This window comes from Eucyclogobius newberryi, unplaced genomic scaffold, assembly GCF_026437365.1.
Source record: "Eucyclogobius newberryi isolate DKJ021-1_F unplaced genomic scaffold, fEucNew1.0.hap1 SCAF_1, whole genome shotgun sequence".
In the NCBI taxonomy this organism is placed as follows: Eukaryota; Metazoa; Chordata; class Actinopteri; order Gobiiformes; family Gobiidae; genus Eucyclogobius; species Eucyclogobius newberryi.
Genome location: NW_027315723.1, coordinates 23,076,482 through 23,102,905, shown reverse-complemented (window position 1 = coordinate 23,102,905; position 26,424 = coordinate 23,076,482). Strand labels below are relative to the sequence as shown.

Here is a 26,424-nt window from a genome sequence, read left to right as displayed (position 1 = left end):
GCATTCCTGTCACCATGGCAACAGGGGGAGGACATCTGCATATCCTACAGTCTATTACAGGGTACAGGAGAGGAGAATCCGACCGATAGTCAAACCTCGGATTCAGGAGGAGCAGAGTGGTTTTCGTCCGCGTTGTTAAACACTGGACCAGCAACCGTGTCCCTTGGTTTGACATTTGGGGGGTGCTCCAGGAGTACGGAGTCTGAGGCCCTTTGCTCAGGGCTGTCCGAAATGAGTTTCCTCTGCCGGGTGGCTGGGCGCTCCCTTAGAGATAGGATGAGGAGGAGCTCAGTCATACGGGGGGAGCTCGGAGTAGAGCCGCTGCTCCTCCACATCAAGAGGAGCCAGCTGAGGTGGCTTGGCATCTGTTTCGGATGCCTCCTGGGCGCCTCCCTGGGAAGGTGTTCCGGGCATGTCCCACGGGGAGGCCCCGGGGAAGACCCAGGACACGCTGGAGAGACTATGTCTCTCGGCTGGCCTGGGAACGCCTCGGGATCCCCCCGGAGGAGTTGGAAGAAGTGTCTGGGGAGTAGGAAGTCTGGGAGTCCCTGCTTAGGCTGCTGCCCCAGCGACCCGGCCCCGGATAAGCGGAAGAAGATGGATGGATATGTGTGTCCATTTGTATAGAATAGAATAGACTAAAATAGAAAAAGCTTTATTGACCCCAAGGGGGAATTCATCTTAGGCTCTCTGCCTACAGCTGCAAACACCGTAACCCATACATACACAGTCCCATCGGCCAGATACAACTGAACATTAAAATGCAGGACCCTTGGGAATTCCCGTCCGTTACAGGTCTCTAGTTGGAGCAATTGCTTCTTGATTGCAGGAAACTACTGAAATATACATGAAACACAACTGTAAGTGGGTACATGAGAAAGGAAAAAAATATAACATGTTCAAAAGCAATTGATATATCTCCTTTTAAGTCCATATATCTTTGCCAGATTTCTTCTGAACATTTCTGCAGTTAAATTAGCAATTCGAGGCGAAATACCATCTGAAGATTTCCCATGCTGCCAGTAGATGATACAATTTTGAAGACGGAACATGTGATCTTCGCATGGGTGTTTCTTGTTTTATGCAACATTTTGGGGACTTTTTTCCATGCATAAGATACAAGGTTTAGTTTTTGTTAATTATTACAACAATGGTCCAAATCAGTTAAAAAGTAACATGAAAGTGAGCTACTGCTGGCGCACAAATCAATTTAAATATTTTGCATCAGAATAACTAATATCCTTGATTTTATTTTTAAGCAGACTTAACATCATATAAAACATCACACTAGTTAAATGTTGGCAAAGCTGTCAGTGCATCCCGGTGTCCAGTTAATATCATTTTACAGGCAGATCTGAACCAGCTGTAGAAGAAGGCGTAAATGAAAGGATTGAGCATTGAGTTTGACAGTGTGAGCCAGTTGAGAGCTTCAATCAGAGAGAACGGTGGAGTTTCACTGGCTAAAGGCAGAAAAACAATGCACAGAAAGTATGGAGTCATACATAAGAGGAACACCCCCATCACTATTGCCAGAGTTTTAGTGGCCTTCCTCTCCGTCTTACTTATCACACCACCTTTAGAAATCTGGATGCTGTTTCTCTGTCTCTGAGCAACAATAAAGATCTTACTGTAAATGCACAGCATTATAATGGCCGGCATAAAAAAGGCAAAGACAGGCCCTGTGACATTAGACAGAACAGCATTAACAGAGCATGTTTCTTCACAAGTTCCCTGGCTGTATCCACCAATAACTATACCAATTCCAATCATAATAGCAACACTCCAGGTCATGAAGATCATAACTCCAGCCACACGCACAGTCACTGTGTTCTTATATGTGAGAGGATTACAAATGGCATAATACTGGTCAGAAAAATCGCAATTAGATATTTTTCGCAAATCGTGCAGCCCTACCCTGATGCATTAAAACCATTAGGTTCGCACTGATGTAATATTCTGTATATCTACGCTCCTGGTGAATGCATCTAATACTCTTACTGACAAACCCAGCCAGAGGGAAAAAGACATTATTTACTGATGGGTTACACTGTATCATTTGAACGGATCCATTATCTTTGTTGGGGAATTGAGTGTTGACATGGCTTTATGGTTCACTAATAGCAATTAAAAACAGTCTTTATATATTCAAGTCAATGCAGTATGCTCCCACACAACGCGCCCTGTATTAGACAAATTATTTCCTCTTGGACTTATATTAAATATTATAACAACATAAGTAACATTTATGGAAAGAAATGCATTTATTTAAAGGCGTTTTCAGCAAAAGGGAGTAGTTTTGCTTTTATCTCTGCTGAATGTTCACCTTTGTACAAAAAACATTTGAACTACAGATATTCTGCCTTGTTTAATGTTTTGTCTTTCTACAATCTAGAAAACAGTGTTACATTCAAAAATATTTTGCTCTATTACATAAATATGAATCTATTTTCCAAAAAGGTATAAAGAAATGATCTTGTAAATGTAAAGGTTAAAATCAAATAATCCCCAAAAATCATATTAGTTGTGTTTTTGTTAAGTTGCCTCTGAATATTTGGCCTTTTAATATCATTTTACAGGCAGATCTGAACCAGCTGTAGAAGAAGGCGTAAATGAAAGGATTGAGCATTGAGTTTGACAGTGTGAGCCAGTTGAGAGCTTCAATCAGAGAGAACGGTGGAGTTTCACTGGCTAAAGGCAGAAAAACAATGCACAGAAAGTATGGAATCATACATAAGAGGAACACCCCCATCACTATTGCCAGAGTTTTAGTGGCCTTCCTCTCCGTCTTACTTATCACACCACCTTTAGAAATCTGGATGCTGTTTCTCTGTCTCTGAGCAACGATGAAAATCTTGGCATAAATACAAAGCATGATGAATGCAGGCATGAAAAAAGCAAAACTAGCCCCAAGTACTGTGGTCAAGAAGTCAACTAGACACATCTCATCACAAGTTCCCTGACTGTGTCCTCCAATGATGATGATGATACCGACCATAGCAGCAACACTCCAGGTCATGAAGATCATAACTCCAGCCACACGCACAGTCACTGTGTTCTTATATGTGAGAGGATTACAAATGGCATAATATCTGTCAATGGAAATACAACAAAGATTCAAAACAGAGGAAGTACCGACAGTAACATCAAAACAATCCCGTATTTTACAAAAGACAGTTTCCTGATAGAGACAGGAGGTTAGAGTCTGAGCCATGCTGAAAGGAAAGACCACGACTCCCACCAACAGGTCAGCCACAGCCAGAGACAGGATCAGGTAGTTTGTGGGAATGTGGAGCTGCTTGAAATAAGCAATGGAGATTATCACAAGAAGGTTTCCACAAACTATTCCAGCCGACAACAGTCCAAGCACAAGATACACCAGCACACACAGAGCAGACGGGTTAGGAGGAAACAGTAAAGTGGTCAAATTAACTAACTGAAAACATGGATGGATGTCAAGCACAGTGTGAGTGGCATTCATTGTCAGATGAGGATGAAGGCTCCTTCATAAACACAGTACATTGACGCTTAACAGTGAGTGTGCTGTTTGCTGGGCCACTAGACCTGGAAACATGTTTTATAGACACTGGTCACAAAACCGCCGTTGGCTCATCCAATCAGATGGTTTGCAGTTTTGGGCAGTGTTTCTAGGAGTGTTTGAAGTTTTATTTTTTTGTTTTTTAATAATTCAGATTCATTTTGCGGCATTGCCATGAACTTTCTGGTGCTTGGATAATGTAAAACCAAATAGGGCCTTTTGAAAGGACAGAAGACATAAAGCTACACCCCTGACCCTTATGGCTGCACAATTAATCAAAATGTATTTGAAATTGCAATTTTAATTGACGCTACCAAATCACATAGGCTGCTTTTTTTGAAGTACCATCATTTCCTCCACAAACAACAAAATATCTTGTCATTTTCTGCATAAAACCCACTAACCCTGTATGTAGTTTAGTACCATACAAACATGATCGAAGATGAATTGGATTCTCTAATTACTTTGTGAGTTCATAGGCCTATATCAGTCTTTTTGTAATTTTTTCTGGAAGTGTATAAAATGTGAACTCTGATCAGAATCTTATTATTAACACAAATTGTAAATCTAAACACACTCGCAATACTGGTCAGAAAAATCGCAATTAGATATTTTTCGCAAATCGTGCAGCCCTACCCTGATGCATTAAAACCATTAGGTTCGCACTGATGTAATATTCTGTATATCTACGCTCCTGGTGAATGCATCTAATACTCTTACTGACAAACCCAGCCAGAGGGAAAAAGACATTATTTACTGATGGGTTACACTGTATCATTTGAACGGATCCATTATCTTTGTTGGGGAATTGAGTGTTGACATGGCTTTATGGTTCACTAATAGCAATTAAAAACAGTCTTTATATGTTCAAGTCAATGCAGTATGCTCCGCACAACGCGCCCTGTATTAGACAAATTATTTCCTCTTGGACTTATATTAAATATTATAACAACATAAGTAACATTTATGGAAAGAAATGCATTTATTTAAAGGCGTTTTCAGCAAAAGGAGAGCAGTTTTGCTTTTATCTCTGCTGAATGTTCACCTTTGTACAAAAAACATTTGAACTACAGATATTCTGCCTTGTTTAATGTTTTGTCTTTCTACAATCTAGAAAACAGTGTTACATTCAAAAATATTTTGCTCTATTACATAAATATGAATGTATTTTCCAAAAAGGTATAAAGAAATGATCTTGTAAATGTAAAGGTTAAAATCAAATAATCCCCAAAAATCATATTAGTTGTGTTTTTGTTAAGTTGCCTCTGAATATTTGGCCTTTTAATATCATTTTACAGGCAGATCTGAACCAGCTGTAGAAGAAGGTGTAAATGAAAGGATTGAGCATTGAGTTTGACAGTGTGAGCCAGTTGAGAGCTTCAATCAGAGAGAACGGTGGAGTTTCACTGGCTAAAGGCAGAAAAACAATGCACAGAAAGTATGGAGTCATACATAAGAGGAACACCCCCATCACTATTGCCAGAGTTTTAGTGGCCTTCCTCTCCGTCTTACTTATCACACCACCTTTAGAAATCTGGATGCTGTTTCTCTGTCTCTGAGCAACAATAAAGATCTTACTGTAAATGCACAGCATTATAATGGCCGGCATAAAAAAGGCAAAGACAGGCCCTGTGACATTAGACAGAACAGCATTAACAGAGCATGTTTCTTCACAAGTTCCCTGGCTGTATCCACCAATAACTATACCAATTCCAATCATAATAGCAACACTCCAGGTCATGAAGATCATAACTCCAGCCACACGCACAGTCACTGTGTTCTTATATGTGAGAGGATTACAAATGGCATAATACTGGTCAGAAAAATCGCAATTAGATATTTTTCGCAAATCGTGCAGCCCTACCCTGATGCATTAAAACCATTAGGTTCGCACTGATGTAATATTCTGTATATCTACGCTCCTGGTGAATGCATCTAATACTCTTACTGACAAACCCAGCCAGAGGGAAAAAGACATTATTTACTGATGTGTTACACTGTATCATTTGAACGGATCCATTATCTTTGTTGGGGAATTGAGTGTTGACATGGCTTTATGGTTCACTAATAGCAATTAAAAACAGTCTTTATATATTCAAGTCAATGCAGTATGCTCCCACACAACGCGCCCTGTATTAGACAAATTATTTCCTCTTGGACTTATATTAAATATTATAACAACATAAGTAACATTTATGAAAAGAAATGCATTTATTTAAAGGCGTTTTCAGCAAAAGGGAGTAGTTTTGCTTTTATCTCTGCTGAATGTTCACCTTTGTACAAAAAACATTTGAACTACAGATATTCTGCCTTGTTTAATGTTTTGTCTTTCTACAATCTAGAAAACAGTGTTACATTCAAAAATATTTTGCTCTATTACATAAATATGAATCTATTTTCCAAAAAGGTATAAAGAAATGATCTTGTAAATGTAAAGGTTAAAATCAAATAATCCCCAAAAATCATATTAGTTGTGTTTTTGTTAAGTTGCCTCTGAATATTTGGCCTTTTAATATCATTTTACAGGCAGATCTGAACCAGCTGTAGAAGAAGGCGTAAATGAAAGGATTGAGCATTGAGTTTGACAGTGTGAGCCAGTTGAGAGCTTCAATCAGAGAGAACGGTGGAGTTTCACTGGCTAAAGGCAGAAAAACAATGCACAGAAAGTATGGAGTCATACATAAGAAGAACACCCCCATCACTATTGCCAGAGTTTTAGTGGCCTTCCTCTCCGTCTTACTTATCACACCACCTTTAGAAATCTGGATGCTGTTTCTCTGTCTCTGAGCAACGATGAAAATCTTGGCATAAATACAAAAAAGCAAAACTAGCCCCAAGTACTGTGGTCAAGAAGTCAACTAGACACATCTCATCACAAGTTCCCTGACTGTGTCCTCCAATGATGATGCTGATACCGACCATAGCAGCAACACTCCAGGTCATGAAGATCATAACTCCAGCCACACGCACAGTCACTGTGTTCTTATATGTGAGAGGATTACAAATGGCATAATATCTGTCAATGGAAATACAACAAAGATTCAAAATAGAGGAAGTACTGACAGTAACATCAAAACAATCCCGTATTTTACAAAAGACAGTTTCCTGATAGAGACAGGAGGTTAGAGTCTGAGCCATGCTGAAAGGAAAGACCACGACTCCCACCAACAGGTCAGCCACAGCCAGAGACAGGATCAGGTAGTTTGTGGGAATGTGGAGCTGCTTGAAATAAGCAATGGAGATTATCACAAGAAGGTTTCCACAAACTATTCCAGCCGATGTCGGGTCCTAAATATCTAAGAAAACAAGACAATGAAATGGTCGTAGTGAAAGAGTTTATTTCCCTGACAATTACAGCTAATACAAAATGTGAAGCGTTAACCTGTCCCTAACACACACATGACCAGCAGGAGCTCTGCCTGGCATCTCTCCCTCACGCTCTTAACAGACACAGGAAAAATTATTAATGAAGGTTGAATTCTGGCCGCTCTTCCGTAGACCTCTTCTTCTTATTGATCAGCCCAGTTTTCCTAATATATGGTCTTGTAAGAAAGAAACAGTCTAGACTTGAGGAAAGGATGTTATTCTACCGAGACTTGGAGACACAGACTGCATGGTACATAAAAACACAGGATACATATATCTTTAAGAGTTAATCCTCTATGACAGGTGCACCAGGGAGTGTAAGACATGACAAAGAAGCAAGCAAGAGGAATATATATATTTGCAGTGTGCGGGTGAAGTTATATCAATATTAAAGGTATATTAATGCATTACAATAGTATAAGTTTATTAATGACAACAGTCCAAGCACAAGATACACCAGCACACACAGAGCAGACGGGTTAGGAGGAAACAGTAAAGTGGTCAAATTAACTAACTGAAAACATGGATGGATGTCAAGCACAGTGTGAGTGGCATTCATTGTCAGATGAGGATGAAGGCTCCTTCATAAACACAGTACATTGACGCTTAACAGTGAGTGTGCTGTTTGCTGGGCCACTAGACCTGGAAACATGTTTTATAGACACTGGTCACAAAACCGCCGTTGGCTCATCCAATCAGATGGTTTGCAGTTTTGGGCAGTGTTTCTAGGAGTGTTTGAAGTTTTATTTTTTTGTTTTTTAATAATTCAGATTCATTTTGCGGCATTGCCATGAACTTTCTGGTGCTTGGATAATGTAAAACCAAATAGGGCCTTTTGAAAGGACAGAAGACATAAAGCTACACCCCTGACCCTTATGGCTGCACAATTAATCAAAATGTAATTGAAATTGCAAATTTAATTGACGCTACCAAATCACATAGGCTGCTTTTTTTGAAGTACCATCATTTCCTCCACAAACAACAAAATATCTTGTCATTTTCTGCATAAAACCCACTAACCCTGTATGTAGTTTAGTACCATACAAACATGATCGAAGATGAATTGGATTCTCTAATTACTTTGTGAGTTCATAGGCCTATATCAGTCTTTTTGTAATTTTTTCTGGAAGTGTATAAAATGTGAACTCTGATCAGAATCTTATTATTAACACATAAATTGTAAATCTAAACACACTCGCAATACTGGTCAGAAAAATCGCAATTAGATATTTTTCGCAAATCGTGCAGCCCTACCCTGATGCATTAAAACCATTAGGTTCGCACTGATGTAATATTCTGTATATCTACGCTCCTGGTGAATGCATCTAATACTCTTACTGACAAACCCAGCCAGAGGGAAAAAGACATTATTTACTGATGGGTTACACTGTATCATTTGAACGGATCCATTATCTTTGTTGGGGAATTGAGTGTTGACATGGCTTTATGGTTCACTAATAGCAATTAAAAACAGTCTTTATATGTTCAAGTCAATGCAGTATGCTCCCGCACAACGCGCCCTGTATTAGACAAATTATTTCCTCTTGGACTTATATTAAATATTATAACAACATAAGTAACATTTATGAAAAGAAATGCATTTATTTAAAGGCGTTTTCAGCAAAAGGGAGTAGTTTTGCTTTTATCTCTGCTGAATGTTCACCTTTGTACAAAAAACATTTGAACTACAGATATTCTGCCTTGTTTAATGTTTTGTCTTTCTACAATCTAGAAAACAGTGTTACATTCAAATATCCTTTACTCTATTACATAAATATGAATGTATTTTCCAAAAAGGTATAAAGAAATGATCTTGTAAATGTAAAGGTTAAAATCAAATAATCCCCAAAAATCATATTAGTTGTGTTTTTGTTAAGTTGCCTCTGAATATTTGGCCTTTTAATATCATTTTACAGGCAGATCTGAACCAGCTGTAGAAGAAGGCGTAAATGAAAGGATTGAGCATTGAGTTTGACAGTGTGAGCCAGTTGAGAGCTTCAATCAGAGAGAACGGTGGAGTTTCACTGGCTAAAGGCAGAAAAACAATGCACAGAAAGTATGGAGTCATACATAAGAGGAACACCCCCATCACTATTGCCAGAGTTTTAGTGGCCTTCCTCTCCGTCTTACTTATCACACCACCTTTAGAAATCTGGATGCTGTTTCTCTGTCTCTGAGCAACGATGAAAATCTTGGCATAAATACAAAGCATGATGAATGCAGGCATGAAAAAAGCAAAACTAGCCCCAAGTACTGTGGTCAAGAAGTCAACTAGACACATCTCATCACAAGTTCCCTGACTGTGTCCTCCAATGATGATGCTGATACCGATCATAGCAGCAACACTCCAGGTCATGAAGATCATAACTCCAGCCACACGCACAGTCACTGTGTTCTTATATGTGAGAGGATTACAAATGGCATAATATCTGTCAATGGAAATACAACAAAGATTCAAAATAGAGGAAGTACTGACAGTAACATCAAAACAATCCCGTATTTTACAAAAGACAGTTTCCTGATAGAGACAGGAGGTTAGAGTCTGAGCCATGCTGAAAGGAAAGACCACGACTCCCACCAACAGGTCAGCCACAGCCAGAGACAGGATCAGGTAGTTTGTGGGAATGTGGAGCTGCTTGAAATAAACAATGGAGATTATCACAAGAAGGTTTCCACAAACTGTTACAGCCGACAACAGTCCAAGCACAAGATACACCAGCACACACAGAGCAGACGGGTTAGGAGGAAACAGTAAAGTGGTCAAATTAACTAACTGAAAACATGGATGGATGTCAAGCACAGTGTTAGTGGTATTCATCTTCACAGCAGTGACTGCACTTTAACAAAGTTGCATCTAATGTTGGCTGAACCAACCAACCATGTTTGCATCTGCCTCTGGGATTAAGCACAGATTTTATCGACACCATCATCAGAACACCACTGACGACAGAACTACCATCCAATCAGATTTTTGTGAATTAATGTACATGTTTTCCATCATTTAAGATAACATATTATTCACAATGAGAACAGCACCAATGCGTGTTTGAAAAAAAATCCAAAGGTTGCTCTCGCAGGCTTGACATGCAAAAGCACAGACCCTTCCAGAAGTGAAGTGTTTAGAATAGTTGCTCACACAGCCTGGTACTAATATATGTTATATCCTATTCATTTCAATGAGGCAGCCAAGTTAAAAAATGAAATAAACAATGTGTAGACAGCACAGAGTAATTATGGTTGGCCATTAAATTTGGCTTTATTTTGGTTGAATTTGAGATGTTGAAATGATGAAATACAATTTTTATTAAAACTGAGAAAATCTGAAAACGTATCATTATTATTTGAATTGAGAGTGTTTTCGGTGGATATACTTCAATTCAGATGAGAAGTACGTTAATCAGAATTGACCCTAGCCCAGGGGTGGGCAATTATTTTCCTCCGAGGGCCATATTCGAATCCAGGCAAGCAGCGGCGGGCCGGCCCGCCATCATTGGTGTGAAAAAAAAAAAATCCCAAAAATTAAATATTAAAAAAGTTTTCTGTCAAATATAGGCTATTGAATCTATTATTTAATTGATTTCACGTCATATTTATTAAGGATACACGTGCAGACAGATGCCTGAGGGCAAAAAAAAAAAAAAAATTAAATATTACTTGGACAAGCTTGGCGGACCGGATTGAAAGGCCCTGCGGGCCATAGTTTGCCCACCCCTGCCCTAGCCTTTTGATAAGCCTAACCTGTGGCGTATGCAGTGTAACACTGTGGTCGATACTCTTGTTGTGTTCCTGCTCAAGACACTTTCACATTTTAGACTCCTTTCAGTGCTGTTTATTTGCAAGTGACAGCATATTAGGGGTGGCCGATTGACAAGTATATTTTTTGGAAGTTTCCTGATAACGATAGTAGTTATGTCACTGTATGTCGACAGTATTATGTCCGACAGAAATGTGTTAAAACATGTCTTCAAGTGTATTAGTACATTTTTAATTATCATACAAAAAATGAATGGCTATGAGAATTAAATATAGCTTTTAGAGTTTATCTTTGTAATTAAACAAAGCCGTAAATAACAATACATGTCAAAAACAAGTCAGATTAAACCCTTGCTTGATCCAACTGTGCTTTGAAAGAATTTGGATTGATTTTGCCCTCAATCTGCAAAATCTGGAAATTGAATTAATTTTCCACCTCCTAATAGCATCAAAAGGTTTCCCAAGATGTTTGAGGAATACACTTTATTATAAACCATGTGCATAATATCACATTTGCTGATATTAAATGTGGGAAAAAATATTTGATCTCAATAAAATTGTGAAAAAAACCATTCAGGCCAGGACCCCTAAAATGATAATGAAACTGACTCGGGATCCCCACAACAAAAATGTTTTTGTCAAACGATTTGAAATTACGTTTATTTATTTTACCTAGCTCCCCCCTACCTGTCTGACCTCCTCATCCCCCACCGCCCCTCCCGAGCCCTCCGCTCCTCCTCCACTCTCACCCTGGCTGCACCAACATCCCGACTCAAAACTTTTGGCGACAGAGCGTTCTCCCGAACAGCACCCCGACTCTGGAACTCCCTCCCCCAACCTGTCCGCCACTCTCCCTCACTCACAACATTTAAATCCCGCCTAAAAACATACCTCTTCACCCAAGCCTATGACCTCCCCTACCCCTAGCCTCCTCTACCCCATTGTCTACTCTTCTACCCCCTGTTACCTACCTCTCCTGTCTTGTCTATTTTATCTGTTCATTAATGTGTATTGTACGTGCTGTCCCACCCCCCTGTCTGTAAATACCCCCCCCCCCCCCCTTTTTTTTTGTACATGTTAAGCGTCTTTGGGTCACTGAAAAGCACTATATAAATAAAAGTTATTATTATTATTATTATTTTATTGTGTTATCTGACCCAATCATATAAAAATATACAGTTTAATATTTAAAAGAGATTCAATTTAAAAGACATAACATATTTAAATCATCTCGCGACCCCCAGCTCATGCTTCACGACCCATCAGGAGGACCCTAACCCTAATAAGTGAATTACCCATGTCATTGTAATAAACACCCGAAAATCATTGGTTTAAACGCGTAATGGACGATTTTTGGCCCAAATCTGAGTCTCATTTCCTCGTGGCGTGGACTGCCGATTAGTCCTGCCACGTATCAATCATAGAACGCACCTACCGCTCACCTGCAGCCTCGTCGGCTTGTCCCCAGGAGGGCAGCATGTTTCCCTGTGTCTAAGCGCATTGATCTATCATAATATAGTTCCCTCAGTGTATGGGACAACATTAAGACAGAGAAAGACAGTTCGAGCTGACTCAGAAGAGACGGAAATCTCCGAGAGACGAGAGATGCAATCCCTCACGCTAGTAAACAAACGCACTTCTAGCCGCAATGCTCTTGTGCAGGTCCGCACGGGGGGAGTGTGCATAAATCGCGGCGAAAAATCTTCAATTACGCCTTTAACTTTAGATCGTGATTTTTATGCAAACAGTATTTTGATACTACTCTTCAAACTACTCTCTTCCTTAATATTTTTAATAAAGAGAATTTCCAATACAGAATCTTAATAGATAAGAAAAAGATAACCTTTTTTGTCCCACAATGGGGAAATTCCAGGTGTTGCAATGTTGCATTAGGTACAGATATAGATTTTAACTTAATAAAAAAAAACCTCTCATACTCTAAATAACACCGTTATCGTTAATCGTACCAAATAGCACCAGGATGATTGACATTATGTCACAGTATTGTAAGTAAGTAAGTAAGTAAATTTTATTTCTATAGCACCTTTCACAGACAGAAGTCACAAAGTGCTTCACAAAACACAGAATAAAACGATAAAAACACAAAAAAATTAAAGTGAGCGATACATATACAACAATATACAGTCAAATCAGCCGCTTAAACAAATGCAATTAAAAGGCTTGACTAAATAAAAAGGTTTTGAGCTGAGCCCTTCAAAGCAATAACTGAGTCCAGTGACCGTAGGGAGAGCGGAAGATCCTTCCAGAGTTTGGGGGCAACAGCCTTTGTCTCCTCTGGTCCGAAAACGGGTGCGAGGAACCAATAACAGTTTCTGGTTCAAGGACCTTAGTGAGCGAGAGTGTATGGTTTGATCAGATCGCTGATGTACAGAGGGACTGACCGTTTAAAGCTCTAAAAGTTAAAACAAGAATTTTAAACTGTATCCGGTAGGAGACCGGCAGCCACATGATTATGAAGATGAATGACACATGTTAAGGGCTAGCAGTGTTTGTTGCAAAGTCTCACAGCAGCAGAAAAGAAAGACCTTCGAAATCTCACTCTCACTGAAGCTGCTCTCCAGAGCGGACAGAGCTTCCTGCAGGGGCGACATTCATGGTCCAGCATAGATGTGAGTTTAGCCAGGACCCTTCTGGGGCACTGGTATCACACAGGAGGTCTTCCAGACCTGTGGTACCACCCTCAGCTTCAGGCTCATGTTGAAGACATGCTCCATAACTCCACACAGTTCATTATGAGAAGAAGTTGATTCATTTTTTCCCCAATTGCAATTTTTCCCCAATAATTGCAAATGGAGAAGTTAACTCATTACTAGTCAGGACGGAGTTTTGTGATTTTTACGCTCATCATTACTTGAGGGAACACCGCCTGTCACTGATACTGATCGCCCGACACTGGCCATCCATGCTGTGGCTGGCGAAGGTGAAACAGCTGTATCATGGGCCCCCTTGGGCTTTACCCCTGCGTGGGGACTTCTTGATACAAGCGAAGAGGCAAACATTTCATCCTCACCCCAAGCGCTACAGGCCTGTGGCCTAATTTATAAAGGCGGATACGCATAAAATGAAGCCCAAAATGTGCGTTCACAATTTTCACGCTAGGAGTGTGATCTATAAAAAAATACTTGACCTGAAAATGTGCGGACTTCCACGCAAACTCTGGAGCTTGCGTAGAAGCTATGCAAAGTTTGGGAAGCGATATGCAGAGGTGAAATAGCGACTCACATGGCAAGGGTGGCTGCCCACGAGTCCGAAGGTTCATTAGTCCAAAATTTCCCCGAAATTTTAAGGTTCACTAGTCCGAAGGTTCACTAGTCCTACTCGTGGCTTTCCTCGCCGAAGGTGTGTGCCCGCGCAGCGGACTCTCCTCGCCTCCCTTTGCCCTACATACTGGCTTTTTAGAGTGTTAATGCACTTTTTATGATTAAAGTTTTTTGTGATTTCAAGTATTTTCCATAACCGACTTGTTTCTGTGCATAGCCTGAGCTCCTTATTGTATTATTAATGAATTAATGAACTCCGGGATTAAACTGTTTTCTAGAAGGCATTCTTCAAAAGCTGAATTTCCTTTCTGACTACCAATCCTATGGTGATCGGATCACGCATATTTCTATACTTATGATCAAATTAATGCATAGAGTGGAGGATTTGAGATGTTCTCTTGTTATTTTATATACACAGTACAACTTGGGGTGCCACCTATGAGCAGTTGGTACATAAACGTGACGAGCCCCTGTAAGCGTGTCTGCTGCTGTGGCAGCAGCAGGCTTCGTGCGCACTTTACAGACTGACTACGTCCCGATCCCGTCTATGCACCTTCACTTTAGCCCTATGAGGGACCTTTGGACTAGCGAAACTTCGAACTAGTGAACCTTCGGACCAGTGAACCTTCGGACTAGTGAACCTTTGGAACCTTCAGACTCGTGGGGGGTAACCATGGCAAGATGGTCAAATGGACCATTAAGCAAAAGGTTATTTTTGTAAAACCAACAGTAAAATGTGCTTTACGATCTTTGTGAGGGTACGCACAGCCAAATGGGTGACAGAGCCTTCACGTGCAGACGCATGCAGGTGCACCATCACGCAGGAGCGTGCACCATCACGCACTCGTTTCATGCATGCAGACTGGTGGCTGCCCACGAGTCCGAAGGTTCACTGGTCCGAAGGTTCACTGGTCAGAAGGTGTGAGTGCGCGCAGCGGGCTCTACTCGCGGCTCTCCTCACCAAAGATGTGTGTCCGCGCAGGCTCTCCTCGCCACCCTTTGCCCTACACACTGGCTTTCAAGACTTTTCTGTTGATGCACTTTTTCATGATTAAACTCACGTATTTTCCATAACTGGCTTGTTTCTGTGCATAGCCTTAGCTCCTTATTGTATTATTAATTAATTAATTAACTACTTAACTGTTTTCCAGTAGCCGCTGCGCGGTCAAATAGCCCAGCAGTTTCAGGAGCCGCGTCACGAAATAGCATAGCAGTTTCGGCCCCGTCATTTTGGTCTTCAAAAGCTGAATTTCCTTTTTGACTACCTACGGTGATCGGATCACGCGTATTTCTATACTTATGATCAAATGAAGGCATAGAATGGAGGATTCAGATCACGCACATTTCTTATGATCAAATGAGGTCATAGGATTCGAGATGTTCCCTTGTTATTTTTATATACACAGTACAACTTGCGGTGCCACCTATGAGCAGCTGGTACATTAAACGTTGTTACGAGCCCCAGTGCATGTCTCATTTTACAGACTGACTACATCCCGATGCCGTCTATGCACCTTCACTTTAGCCTATGAGGAACTTTCGGACTAGCGAACTTTCGGACTAGCGAACTTTCGGACTAGCGAACCTTCGGACTAGCGAACCTTCGGACTAGCGAACCTTCGGACTAGCGAACCTTCGGACTCGTGGGGGGTAACCTGCAGACCAGTCACCTATTTAAAAGTTCATTGCTCTATTGTTCATTGTTCAGATGCCTTCCCTTCTCCCCTCTCCCCGCTCTCTCTTCTTCTTACCCCCGCTCTGTCCCCCGCTCACACACCTGACGCATGGGGCTCTTAAGGTACACGCTCCTTGTCTAACATCCCATGTCAAACAAGGATTTAATTTAATGTGCTTAAGAACTGTTGTTCAGTCGGTTTGCTGTTACATTATTACGATTGAGGCCAAAAGCCTTGTTCAGACCGCCGCGTCCAAAGCGTCCAGTTTACATTTAAAGTCTATGTGGTCGCGCGTTTTTGCAGCACGAATCCTGCTTTTTGAGCGTCGGATGCGGCGCGTTGGGGGCGTTTGAGTGTTGGAGGCGTCTAGCGCACCTGTTGTTGTGTTTTACTGTGTAGCAGTGCGATTGCAGAACAGGTGGAGAAAGGCTTTGGTGTATTAACTTTGGGGACTCGCGGATACTTCTGAGGTGAGCAGAGTTTAGTCAAAATCATTATTTGCTCCAAGAGCTGCGTCTTGAGGAGTTTTTTTGTATCGTTGCAGGGTTTGTTTTGGGTCTTCTTCTGGGTCGTGCGTAGCATGCCAGTGGAGTATAATCTCTTCTTGGCTGCTGTAAAAATGTTGAGCTTTGGTCAACTTTTCTGCGTCGGATACTATGGATGCTCTGGACTTGCGTCCAAGGCGTCCAACGCTCAAACGCCCCCGATGTGCCACGTCCGACGCTCAAAACGCAGGATTTGCGCCGCAAAAACTAAAGACGCCCAAGACGAGAGTCCACATAGACTTTGAATGTAAACTGGACGCTTCGGACGCAGCAGTGTGAACGCTGCTTTAAGTAGGGCAGTGTAGGCTAGAGTGTGATCTGCGCACATTTGGCCCAATCATGCTCATATTATGACAGATTACTGATAGAGTGAAGAAGTCTTGTTTCCAATGACCATCCATTGCGTGTGGGTCCCGAGTTTTTGTGTATTGTTGTTAATACGCCGCTACAGGCTGCCTTACCACGCCCTCAGATGAGCAGCGGAGCAGCGTCTTTTCTCGTCCATCTGTAGCACCGGGTCTCACCCTCATGAATATGTAAAATATGTTGATTTGGTGATTTGCATAGCCATATATGGTATATCAGGGCGGGCTCTGGGCAGAAACTCATGAGTAATTTAGAAGAGAGAAGTGCATACGGATGTAAGTAAGTAAGTACGTATTTTTTATTTGTACAGCACATTTAAAATCCAAAGTGCTTCACATGAAAAAGACAGAAATGAAAAGATAATTAAAACAGCAGACAACAACAGACAGTAACAAAAAACACAGAAGAAACATACAGGTCATAGAGACATGATACAAGTGGCATAAAATTCCATTCCTTTCACAGGCTCAGTAGCTGTTAAAAGCAAATCTGAAAAAAATTATTTTTAAAAGAGATTTAAAAACAGTCACTGATGACGCTAATTTAAGGTCTTGAGGTAAACTGTTTCAGAGGCGCGGTGCACAATTGCTGAAACCCCAGTCACCTTTCTGTGTGCGGGTAAATTGAGAATGTTTGAGACAAACTGGAGCCTGTCCATGTATTGATTCAAAAACTGTCAATGCCACTTTATACTGGATTCTAAATCTGACAGGAAGCCAATGCAAGGCCGCCAGTGCTGGAGTGATGTGTTTGTATTACTTTGTCCCAGTAAGCAGTCTAGCGGCTGCGTTTTGTACTAGCTTTAGTCTTGAACGAGATTATTCATTTATTCCAGTATTAAGGGCATTGCAATAGTCCAATCTTGAAGTAATGAAGCATGTATGACTTTCTCAAGGGCTACTGCAGTTAAAAAATATTTTAATTTAGCTACAGTTTTTAGCTGATAGAAACTGCCCTTGACAACAGCATTGACCTGTTTATCTAATTTTAATTAGTTATCAAAGATTCCTTCAGTTTGTTTATACGGACCAAACAGAATAACTTCAGTTTTGCTGTCATTTAACAGTAGGAAACTGTGAGCCATCCAAGTTTTATGTCCATGATACAGTCAATGAGCCTTTCAATAGAACACTGGTTTCCAAGGGACAGAGGTAGATATAATTGCAGACGTGCTGCGCAGGTTTTTATAAATAACTTTTTTTGTGGTTGTTAAATTGTTGCTCTCCGGTACGCACTCTTTCAAGCACAATTTAATGCACTTTTTTTTATAAATCAGGCTCCAGAGCTGTGGGATACAAAATACGCGGCACGCGGGAGCGTGTAACAGTAGCTTTAGCGTGTTTTGCATTGGTAGAATTGACTTTTAAGTGTGCCCCCTTAGTCACGGCAAAACACGCTGGAGAAAATGTGGTAAACGGGTTTAAAATGTGTATTTGCGTTTAAAGGATTTGGTGCAGCGCACAGCAGACAGAGAGACGGGCGCGCGCATCTTCTCATGCTGTCCCGGGGCTGCGCGCAGAGACGGTGGCTGCCCACGAGTCCGAAGGTTCACTGGTCCGAAGGTTCACTAGTCTGAAAATTCTGACATTTTAAGCTTCACTAGTCCGAAGTTGCACTAGTCCGAAGGTTAACGGGTCCGAAATTTCCCCGAAATTTTAAGGTTCACAAATCCGAAGGTTCACTGGTCCGAAGGTTTGCTAGTCCGAAGGTGTGAGTGCGCGCAGCGGGCTCTACTCGCGGCTCTCCTCACCAAAGCTGTGCGTCCGTGCAGCGGGCTCTCCTCGCCTCCCTTTGCCCTACACACTGGCTTTTAAGACTTTTCTAGTGTTAATGCACTTTTTATGATTAAACTCACGTATTTTCCATAACCGACTTGTTTCTGTACATAGCCTAAGCTCCTTATCGTATTATTAATGAATAAATTAACTCAAATAGCCCAGCAGTTTCTATATATACATATATCATTTCTATACTTATGATCAAATGAAGGCATAAAGCGGAGGATTCGATATGTTCCCTTGTTATTTTTGTATACACAGTACAACTTGGGGTGCCACCTGTGAGCAGCTGGTGCACAAAAAGCCCCAGTGCGTGTCTTCGTGCTTCGTGCGCATTTTACAGACTGACTACATCCCGATGCCGTCTATGCACCTTCACTTTAGCCTATGAGGAACTTTCAGACCAGTGAACCTTCGGACTAGTGAACCTTCGGACCAGTGAACCTTAGGACTAGCGAACTTTTGGACCACGAACCTTCGGACTAGCGAACCTTCGGACTAGTGAACCTTTAAAACCTTCGGACTTGTGAACCTTCGGACTCGTGGGGGGTAACCGCAGAGACGGACCCGCTCCGTCACAGACTCGCGCAGGATTTTGACGAAAAATTGCTTCACATGCTTTTGACTTAATACCGCTTTTTATATTTCATTTGAAGCTATTTTGCATTGTCGGTGGTCCATCCATCCATCTTCTGCCGCTTTATCCGGGGCCGGGTCGCGGGGGCAGCAGTCTGAGCAGGGACTCCCAGACTTCCTCCTCCCCAGACACTTCCTCTAACTCCGGGGGATCCCGAAGCGTTCCCAGGCCAGCCGAGAGACATAGTCTCTCCAGCGTGTCCTGGGTCTTCCCCGGGGCCTCTTCCCGGTGGGACATGCCTGAAACACCTCCCGAGGGAGGCGCCCAGGAGGCATCCGGAACAGATGCCCGAGTCACCTCAGCTGGCTCCTCTCGACGTGGAGGAGCAGCGGCTCTACTCCGAGCTCCCCCCGTGTGGCCGAGCTCCTCACCTTATCTCTAAGGGAGCGCCCAGCCACACGGCGGAGGAAACTCATTTCGACCACTTGTATCCGCGATCTTGTTCTTTCAGTCACTACCCAAAGCTCATGACCATAGGTGAGGGTAGGAACGTAGACCGACCGGTAAATAGAGAGCTTTGCCTTTCGGCTCAGCTCCCTCTTTACCCCAACGGTCTGATGCAGCGACTGCATCACTGCAGCCGCTGCACCGATCCGCCTGTCGATCTCACGCTCCATCCTTCCCTCACTCGTGAACAAGACCCCGAGATACTTGAACTCCTCCACTTGGGGCAAGGACTTCCCACCCACCTGAAGAGGGCAAGCCACCTTTTTCCGGTCGAGAACCATGGCCTCGGATTTGGAGGTGCTGATTCTCATCCCAGCCGCTTCACACTCGGCTGCAAACCGTCCCAGTGCATTGTCGGTGATACTTTATTAAAAAAAAAAAAGGATAATAATTTATTTTATTTATATTGTAGAAATCTATCATCTAAGTGCAGCGGATCTGTAAACCAAGTTATAAAATAACTGTGGCCTTACACTCTTGAATTGGCCCCTATCCAGGATGTACCCCGCCTAAGGCCCTAAGTCATTGGAATAGCCTCCAGTCACCCACGATCCCTACCGGGAAAAAGTGGTGGAAAATTAATGGATGAATATTTTTTTTTATCAGCTCTTAATGTATAATTCTTTTTACTATAAACAATATAATTTATATTAAAAGCAAAAGCAAATAAAAAACATTCCCAATGTAATCTCAATTTTAATATATTGCCCATTTTTAAAGATGCATACAAGCAGCGTGTTTATCATATTCAACTCATGTTTAGAATGGATGTACAGTACTCAGACAAATAGTACACATACAAGATGATGTACAAAACTTGTGTAAAACGTGTAAATAAGATTGACATTTAACTAAATAAATGCAACCGATAGTTATGAAATTCTAATTTATTGCAATTTGGAGTTGGCAAAATTCCCCATGAATATTTTTCCTGAGATAATCATTCTAAAAGCAGCTCTGAACCAGCTGTAAAAGAGACCGTAGATAAAAGGGTTGAGGGTTGAATTTATGAGCGCGAGCCAGTTTAGGAGTTCAATGAATGCCAGGGGCAGGAACGAACCAGGGCTGAAAGACATGACAGTCGTGCATATGTAGAACGGTAACCAGCATAACAGAAATAACCCCATCACCATGGCCAAAGTCTTGGTCGCTTTTCTCTCCATAGTTCCACTCCGAGTTCCTTGGATGCTGCGTGCCTGCTTTTGTGCAACAAGGAAAATCTTAAAATATATACACAACATTACAAACACAGGTCCGTAAAAGGCAAAAATAAGGCCCATTATATTTACAAGTACAACATCAATGAAGCAATTTCCTTCACACCGTTTTTGATTCATGACTGTAAGACCTATTCCAATAAAAGCTGAAACAGTCCAGCTAACCAAGATCATAATTAAAATGACATTGTCAGTTATTTTTTCTCGATAAGTCAGAGGCTGGCAGACGGAGTAATACCTGTCAATAGAAATACAACACAAGTTAAGAATAGAGCAGGTGCACAAGGAAATGTCAAAAGTGCTACGGACTATGCAAAAAAAATCTTTTTCAAACCGACACAAGCTAAATGAGAAGTTTAAAGTTAGAGGAAAAACTACAAATCCAACCAGCAAATCTGCCACAGCTAAAGACAAAATAAGATAATTTGTTGGAGTGTGGAGTTGTCTAAAATATATAATAGAAATTATTACAAGAAGGTTGCCACATATTGTGATTAAAGATAGAACACCAAGGACAAAATGCAACGAGAAACATAGAGCTGAAGGGTTGTCTGTCAATACGAAGAAATTCACATTAAGTCTATGGCATGGGTGTATTTCAATATAGCCATCAGTCCCGTTCATCTGCTTTCCTATGTCCATCTTTGTTAATAGCAAATAAAAATGTAATTATTAGTCTTTATGGTAATGACAATTTGTTTCTCTGACTTGCAACACTGGCAGGTGCACTGGCTAAATGCAACAAAGGAGAGGCATAACCTCTATTTATGATTTATCATTGACTAATGTTGTCCAATCAGACAACAGATTACATCATGCGATGAGGCTTGTCTTGAAAAGTTTGTTTCAAAATTACAGAAACAGAAATTGAGTGTATCACAATATACAATGCACAAAATGTGGCAGAGTCTCTGTATTGAGATAGATATGGGACGCGTCAGAGGTTAGCGATCCTTTTGATCTAAAATTGGCCAGAAAGTTTTACATGATTTGTAAATATCAGTGTGGAGTCTAAGGCCACACCTAAATATACACATTCGTCAACATTTTAAAAATGTTTCTCAATAAGACTGAGAAAAATAATATGTCTGTTTGCCGTAACCCGACCGACCCGCTATGAAACTAGCCGACTGAAAAAAAAATATCAGCATTTAGATGAAAAAACGTCAAAATCTTTTATTTTTCAATTATTTCTCCAATTCACCGACCAGCCTTTCCTGAACCACCATGTCGGATATATTTATCACACTAGTAATCCTGACTTTCATCCCAAAGACTGATAACGCACTGCGCACCGCATGTACGTCTACAGTTTCAGTCCTCCACGTGCATCTGTTACACAACAGAGAGCACGTAGGAGGCGTCATATTGCCTTTCACAAGTCGGTTTGCCTATGTCGGCGCCACTGACATGTCCATTGTAATGTCATCCTCTGTCAGGGTGTGAAATTTGACTTACGCAAATGCATTCTGGGATTGAAACACGCCCAGCAGCGTCATCACAACAAACATGGGGGCGCCCGTGTCCCCCGCATGTTCCCTCCGCTCGCCTTAGCTACCAAAATAAAGGATAGCGGCGTACAAAAGGTCGATTGAAATATCTTAAAATCGTGAGATTTAGTCTCCCGATCGGGTTGATAGAGACGTTTTCCGTCATTGACTGTTGAAGTCTGACCCCTGGTGGTCACTCAGACTCAAAAAATGGCAAAATTTTGATCTTTTTTTTTTTGCCTTCAAAGTAAAAAAAAATAAGAATTTGCCTACCGTCCGACCCAGATGAAAAATGTTGACTCGGGTTACAGCAAACAGACAATTTATTTGGGGCAGCCTAATGTAGATTAGCTAACAATGTAGAGATTTCATAAAATCAATTGCCACTGGTTTATATGTATTTAATGTTGGGCCATTTTATACAATCCATTAGTAACTTTTTGCATTTGGATTGTCAACTCCTGCGCTACCTCAGTTTCATTTTATCTATAAACAAACAGACCTCATCGGCAAAAATCACAGTGGGACTGACTCACCATGCAATTAAGTATGTAAGTGAAAGTAATTTTCAAACATTCTAAATAGTATACAAAACTCTTTAAAAAAATAAAAAAATAATTATATGTTTCTCAACTAATCCCCCCCTCCTTTTGTCAACTATATATAACAACAATATTTTCCAGATTTTAAATCGCACCTTTTTACATAGTTTTGCCCGGGGTGAGATTTATACTTCGAAGCGACTTATTTGTGAAATTATTCGTTATTCACGAGCAAGGACCACGCCACAACATTGGAATATGAAAGAATGTTTATTTATAATAGTGATGATGGATAGATGCTGGATCGGTGATGGATCGGTGATGGATCGATGATGGACCGATCAGAGTTGGCTGGGTAGAGACTCAGGATGGGGGCTCCGTCTCGGGTAATCAGCCCAGCGGATTCAGAACCCCCAAAGACGATTTAAAAATGAAGGGAGATGATCTGGATCTCAACCTAAGCCTGACTGAAAATTATGTTAATCGAGTGGCAAGAGAAAAGGAGCTGGATAGTCAAGGACTCTGAAGAGTAGTTGGATGGAATCTAAAAGGAGTTTGTCCCTTACTGGAGACGAGGATTAATACTGGTGCATTTGAATGGAGTCTTAGGCAATGAATTTGGAAGATACGGAGAGCAGGCGAGTGCTTTAGACTTGGCGGTGCCCCAATACGGTCACAAGTCAAACGGTTGGCGTTAAAGACAATGCTTTTGTGGGTTTTTAATGGAAGTACACGAGTATGAATAAGGTGCGAGAGTGATAAGGTTGAGGTTTGGAAGAGCAATCGTTAAAACCCCGGCGGGTTGCCTCGGCTGGCGCGTAGCAGCTGACTTTGTAAAGTTAATAAACCAAAGCCATGGTCCGCAATTAAACTCCATTTACACCACGAGAAAAGCAGCACAGCACAACTCCTCCACTGAGCATGTGCGCAGGACGACTCGGACGCACGTCTGCTGCTGAGTGTATTCTACGGACATGAGTCCGGCGCGTCGAGAAGGCGCGTCCTGTGCGTTTGTCTTTCTAATGTACATGTGCTCAAATTCTGTGTCGGGCGCGATCGACCGCAGCGGTTTGTACAAGGTTTTAGAACTAGTGCGGACCAGGGGAATCCGACCTGCGTTAATGCGCGTTAAAATAATTGATCGCGTAATGAGTTAACGCGATAATAACGCGTTAAATTGCCCAGCCCTAATTAGAGTTTTTATAACCAAGGAATAAAACAAAGTAATGGCCATTATAACCCTCTGACTGAAATATGTATTAAAGCTTGTGAATCAGAACTTTCAAGGAGAATAATATTTCAAATATAGCCGCAAGCGGCAATGATCGGCCCTCACTACGCCGCCACCGGTTACGCCCCATGAGTCTGAAGGTTCGCTAGTCCGAAGGTTCACAAGTCCGAATGTTTTAAAGGTTCACTAGTTCGAAGGTTCACTAGTCCGAAGGTTCACAAGTCCGAAGTTTTAAGGGTTCACTAGTTCGAAGGTTCGCTAGTTCGAACTAGTGAACTTCTTTGTCTGCACGCCCCGCGATCTGCTACGTGGTGCAGCCTGCTTCACTTTTCTACGTACCCATGGGGTGGTTTAAAAAGCGCCCCAGCGCTCCATAGAAAAGCATTGGGGATTTTTGCCAATCAAATCCTAATAAAAAGTGACTACGTCACTATGGGAAAAGCCATAGGAAAATAGCGACACCATTTTTCCAGGGCCCATTTTAACGTAGTGTATACGCCATGAAGCTACGCCGTTCACGCTGTGACACAGACATGTGCGCGCGCCATACGCGGAAGTGCCACACGTGTTTTTCGTGTTTAAGTATCGCTTAACTTCTATTCATAAAAATATGCTTTGGTTATTAGAAATCCCATGAAAGAATGCTATAAATGACATGTCTTTAAGTACAACTTTCTATATAGCAATGATGTCTGTCACAATTAAATATAAAAATGTAAAACGTTACACATGCAGTTCAGGGTAACTAATGCCACTTAGAAGCAGTTTTATGAAACACCAACAATTGGTTGTGTTTTATTTTCTCTTAATGTAGTAATTGTTACTCTGCACTATACTATGTCATAAAGGCGCTTGCCCCGCTGGCAGCCTGGTGCAACGCTCCGCTCTTTTCTCACACTTATTGTGCTTTATCTATTGTATTTTTGTAAATATTTTTTCTACTTTACTTGTACCATCGGGTCACGCGCTAAAATTGCTTTAATTCAACTTGTTTCGACTTTGTTCGGCTGGATTATTGAGTATTTTTGTCGTGTCATCGTGATGTGCGCTAGCTCTGAGCCCCCCGCGCCCCCCGGCCGGTACGTGTTTACACAAAGGAGGAACTCATGAAGCTGCGGAGAGCTGCTGTCTTACACGGTGATCGTCACGTTATCCCGGCGGACATCCTGAGGAAAACACAGAGGAGCCGGAGAGCGGGACGCGACTCCGGGAAAAGCGAGGACACCACAGGAAGCCGGTTCCCGCCGTCGTCATGGGTAACGTGATGTCCCTTCAAAATAAAATGACAGAAATAGCGAGCCTCATGCGGTCCCAGAGGATTTATAGGGACAGCAGTGTCTTGCTTTTCACAGAGACCTGGTTAACAGCAGAAATGCCAGACTCTATTGTCGGTTTGGACAATTTTCATCTGCTGCGGGCGGACAGAACGAGAGAGTGCGGGGATGAGGAGAGGTGGAGGCCTGGCTGTGTATGTAAACACAAGCTGGTGTAAGCCCGAACATTGCACAGTGAAGGAACAGCTATGTAACAAAGACATTGAACTGTTGGCTATTGGCATGAGGCCATATTATCTGCCCCGGGAGTTCTCACATGTGATTTTGATCGCAGTCTATGTGGCCCCGTCTGCCAATGCTGAATATGCTTGTGAAGCATTGCTCTCCTCCACTTGTAGGCAGCAAACTCAGCATCCACAGGCGCTCTTCCTCGTCTCTGGTGACTTCAACCATGCTTCTCCCTCTTCTGTTCTGCCAACATACACCCAGTATGTTACCTGCCCCACCAGAGAGAATAGAACATTGGACTTGTTTTTTGACAACATCAAGGAGGTTTATTCTTCTTTCCCCCTCCCTCCCCTGGGCAGCTCGGACCACAACCTAGTACATCTGAGGCCTGTGTATGAACTCATCGTGCGCAGGCAGCCTGTGGTGCCCCGTGTGGTAAGGAGGTGGTCTGCTGAGAGCGAGGAGGCTCTGAGGGTCTGCTTCGGCACCACTGTCTGGACTGAGCTTTATGACACACGGGGAGGACATAAACACTATCACAGAGTGCATCACGGACTACATCAACTTTTGTTTTGAGAACACTGTTCCCTCCCGGACGGTGCGGTGTTTTCCAAACAACAAGCCGTGGATTAACCGTGAAATGAAGGCTCTGCTGAAGGAGAAGAAGAGGGCCTTCAGGTGTGTGGAGGAGCCTGAAAACCATCTTGGGCTTCAAAATCCCCCCTGCCCAGACGGAGGGTGTGTCTGACATTCGGACCGGCAGTGTGGGGGCGCCCCAGGGCACTGTCCTTGCGCGTTTTCTCTTCACCCTCTACACTGCAGATTTCAGACACGACACGGACAGCTGTGTCCTGCAGAAGTTCTCTGACGACTCTGCCATCATCGGACTCATCACGGTGTCGATGATGCGGCGTACAGGGGACTGGCTCAGGACTGGCTCAGGACTTTGTGGACTGGTGTCAGCGGAACCACCTCCTCATCAACGCGGGAAAGACAAAGGTGATGGTGGTGGACTTCCGCAGACACCACTCCACTGCCCCTTCACCAGTGAAAATCCA

At 42.1% G+C, this 26,424-nt stretch overlaps 5 protein-coding genes and 1 pseudogene across 5 annotated transcripts; all 6 read right to left on the bottom strand.

Annotated features, from left to right (window-relative positions):
• Positions 1-1,287: 1,287 nt before the first annotated feature.
• Positions 1,288-2,028, bottom strand: LOC140363466 (trace amine-associated receptor 1-like). Its single transcript, XM_072450050.1, has 2 exons — positions 1,999-2,028; positions 1,288-1,863 (listed from the first exon to the last, which is right to left on the bottom strand). Exons 1-2 carry the CDS (start codon positions 2,026-2,028, stop codon positions 1,288-1,290), a joined length of 606 nt encoding a protein of 201 aa, XP_072306151.1.
• A 484-nt stretch (positions 2,029-2,512) lies between these two features.
• LOC140364932 (trace amine-associated receptor 1-like) lies at positions 2,513-3,478 on the bottom strand. The gene has a single exon (XM_072451314.1). It carries the CDS (start codon positions 3,476-3,478, stop codon positions 2,513-2,515), a length of 966 nt encoding a protein of 321 aa, XP_072307415.1.
• A 1,291-nt stretch (positions 3,479-4,769) lies between these two features.
• LOC140363460 (trace amine-associated receptor 1-like) lies at positions 4,770-5,513 on the bottom strand. The gene is made up of 2 exons (XM_072450036.1): positions 5,484-5,513; positions 4,770-5,348 (listed from the first exon to the last, which is right to left on the bottom strand). The coding sequence occupies exons 1-2, from the start codon at positions 5,511-5,513 to the stop codon at positions 4,770-4,772; spliced, it is 609 nt and encodes a 202-aa protein (XP_072306137.1).
• A 484-nt stretch (positions 5,514-5,997) lies between these two features.
• LOC140364922 (trace amine-associated receptor 1-like) lies at positions 5,998-7,253 on the bottom strand (annotated as a pseudogene).
• Positions 7,254-8,753: 1,500 nt separating this feature from the next.
• LOC140364911 (trace amine-associated receptor 1-like) lies at positions 8,754-9,719 on the bottom strand. The gene has a single exon (XM_072451294.1). The coding sequence runs from the start codon at positions 9,717-9,719 to the stop codon at positions 8,754-8,756; it is 966 nt and encodes a 321-aa protein (XP_072307395.1).
• A 10,552-nt stretch (positions 9,720-20,271) lies between these two features.
• LOC140363453 (trace amine-associated receptor 1-like) lies at positions 20,272-21,243 on the bottom strand. Its single transcript, XM_072450023.1, has one exon. It carries the CDS (start codon positions 21,241-21,243, stop codon positions 20,272-20,274), a length of 972 nt encoding a protein of 323 aa, XP_072306124.1.
• Between the last annotated feature and the right edge of the window lie 5,181 nt (positions 21,244-26,424).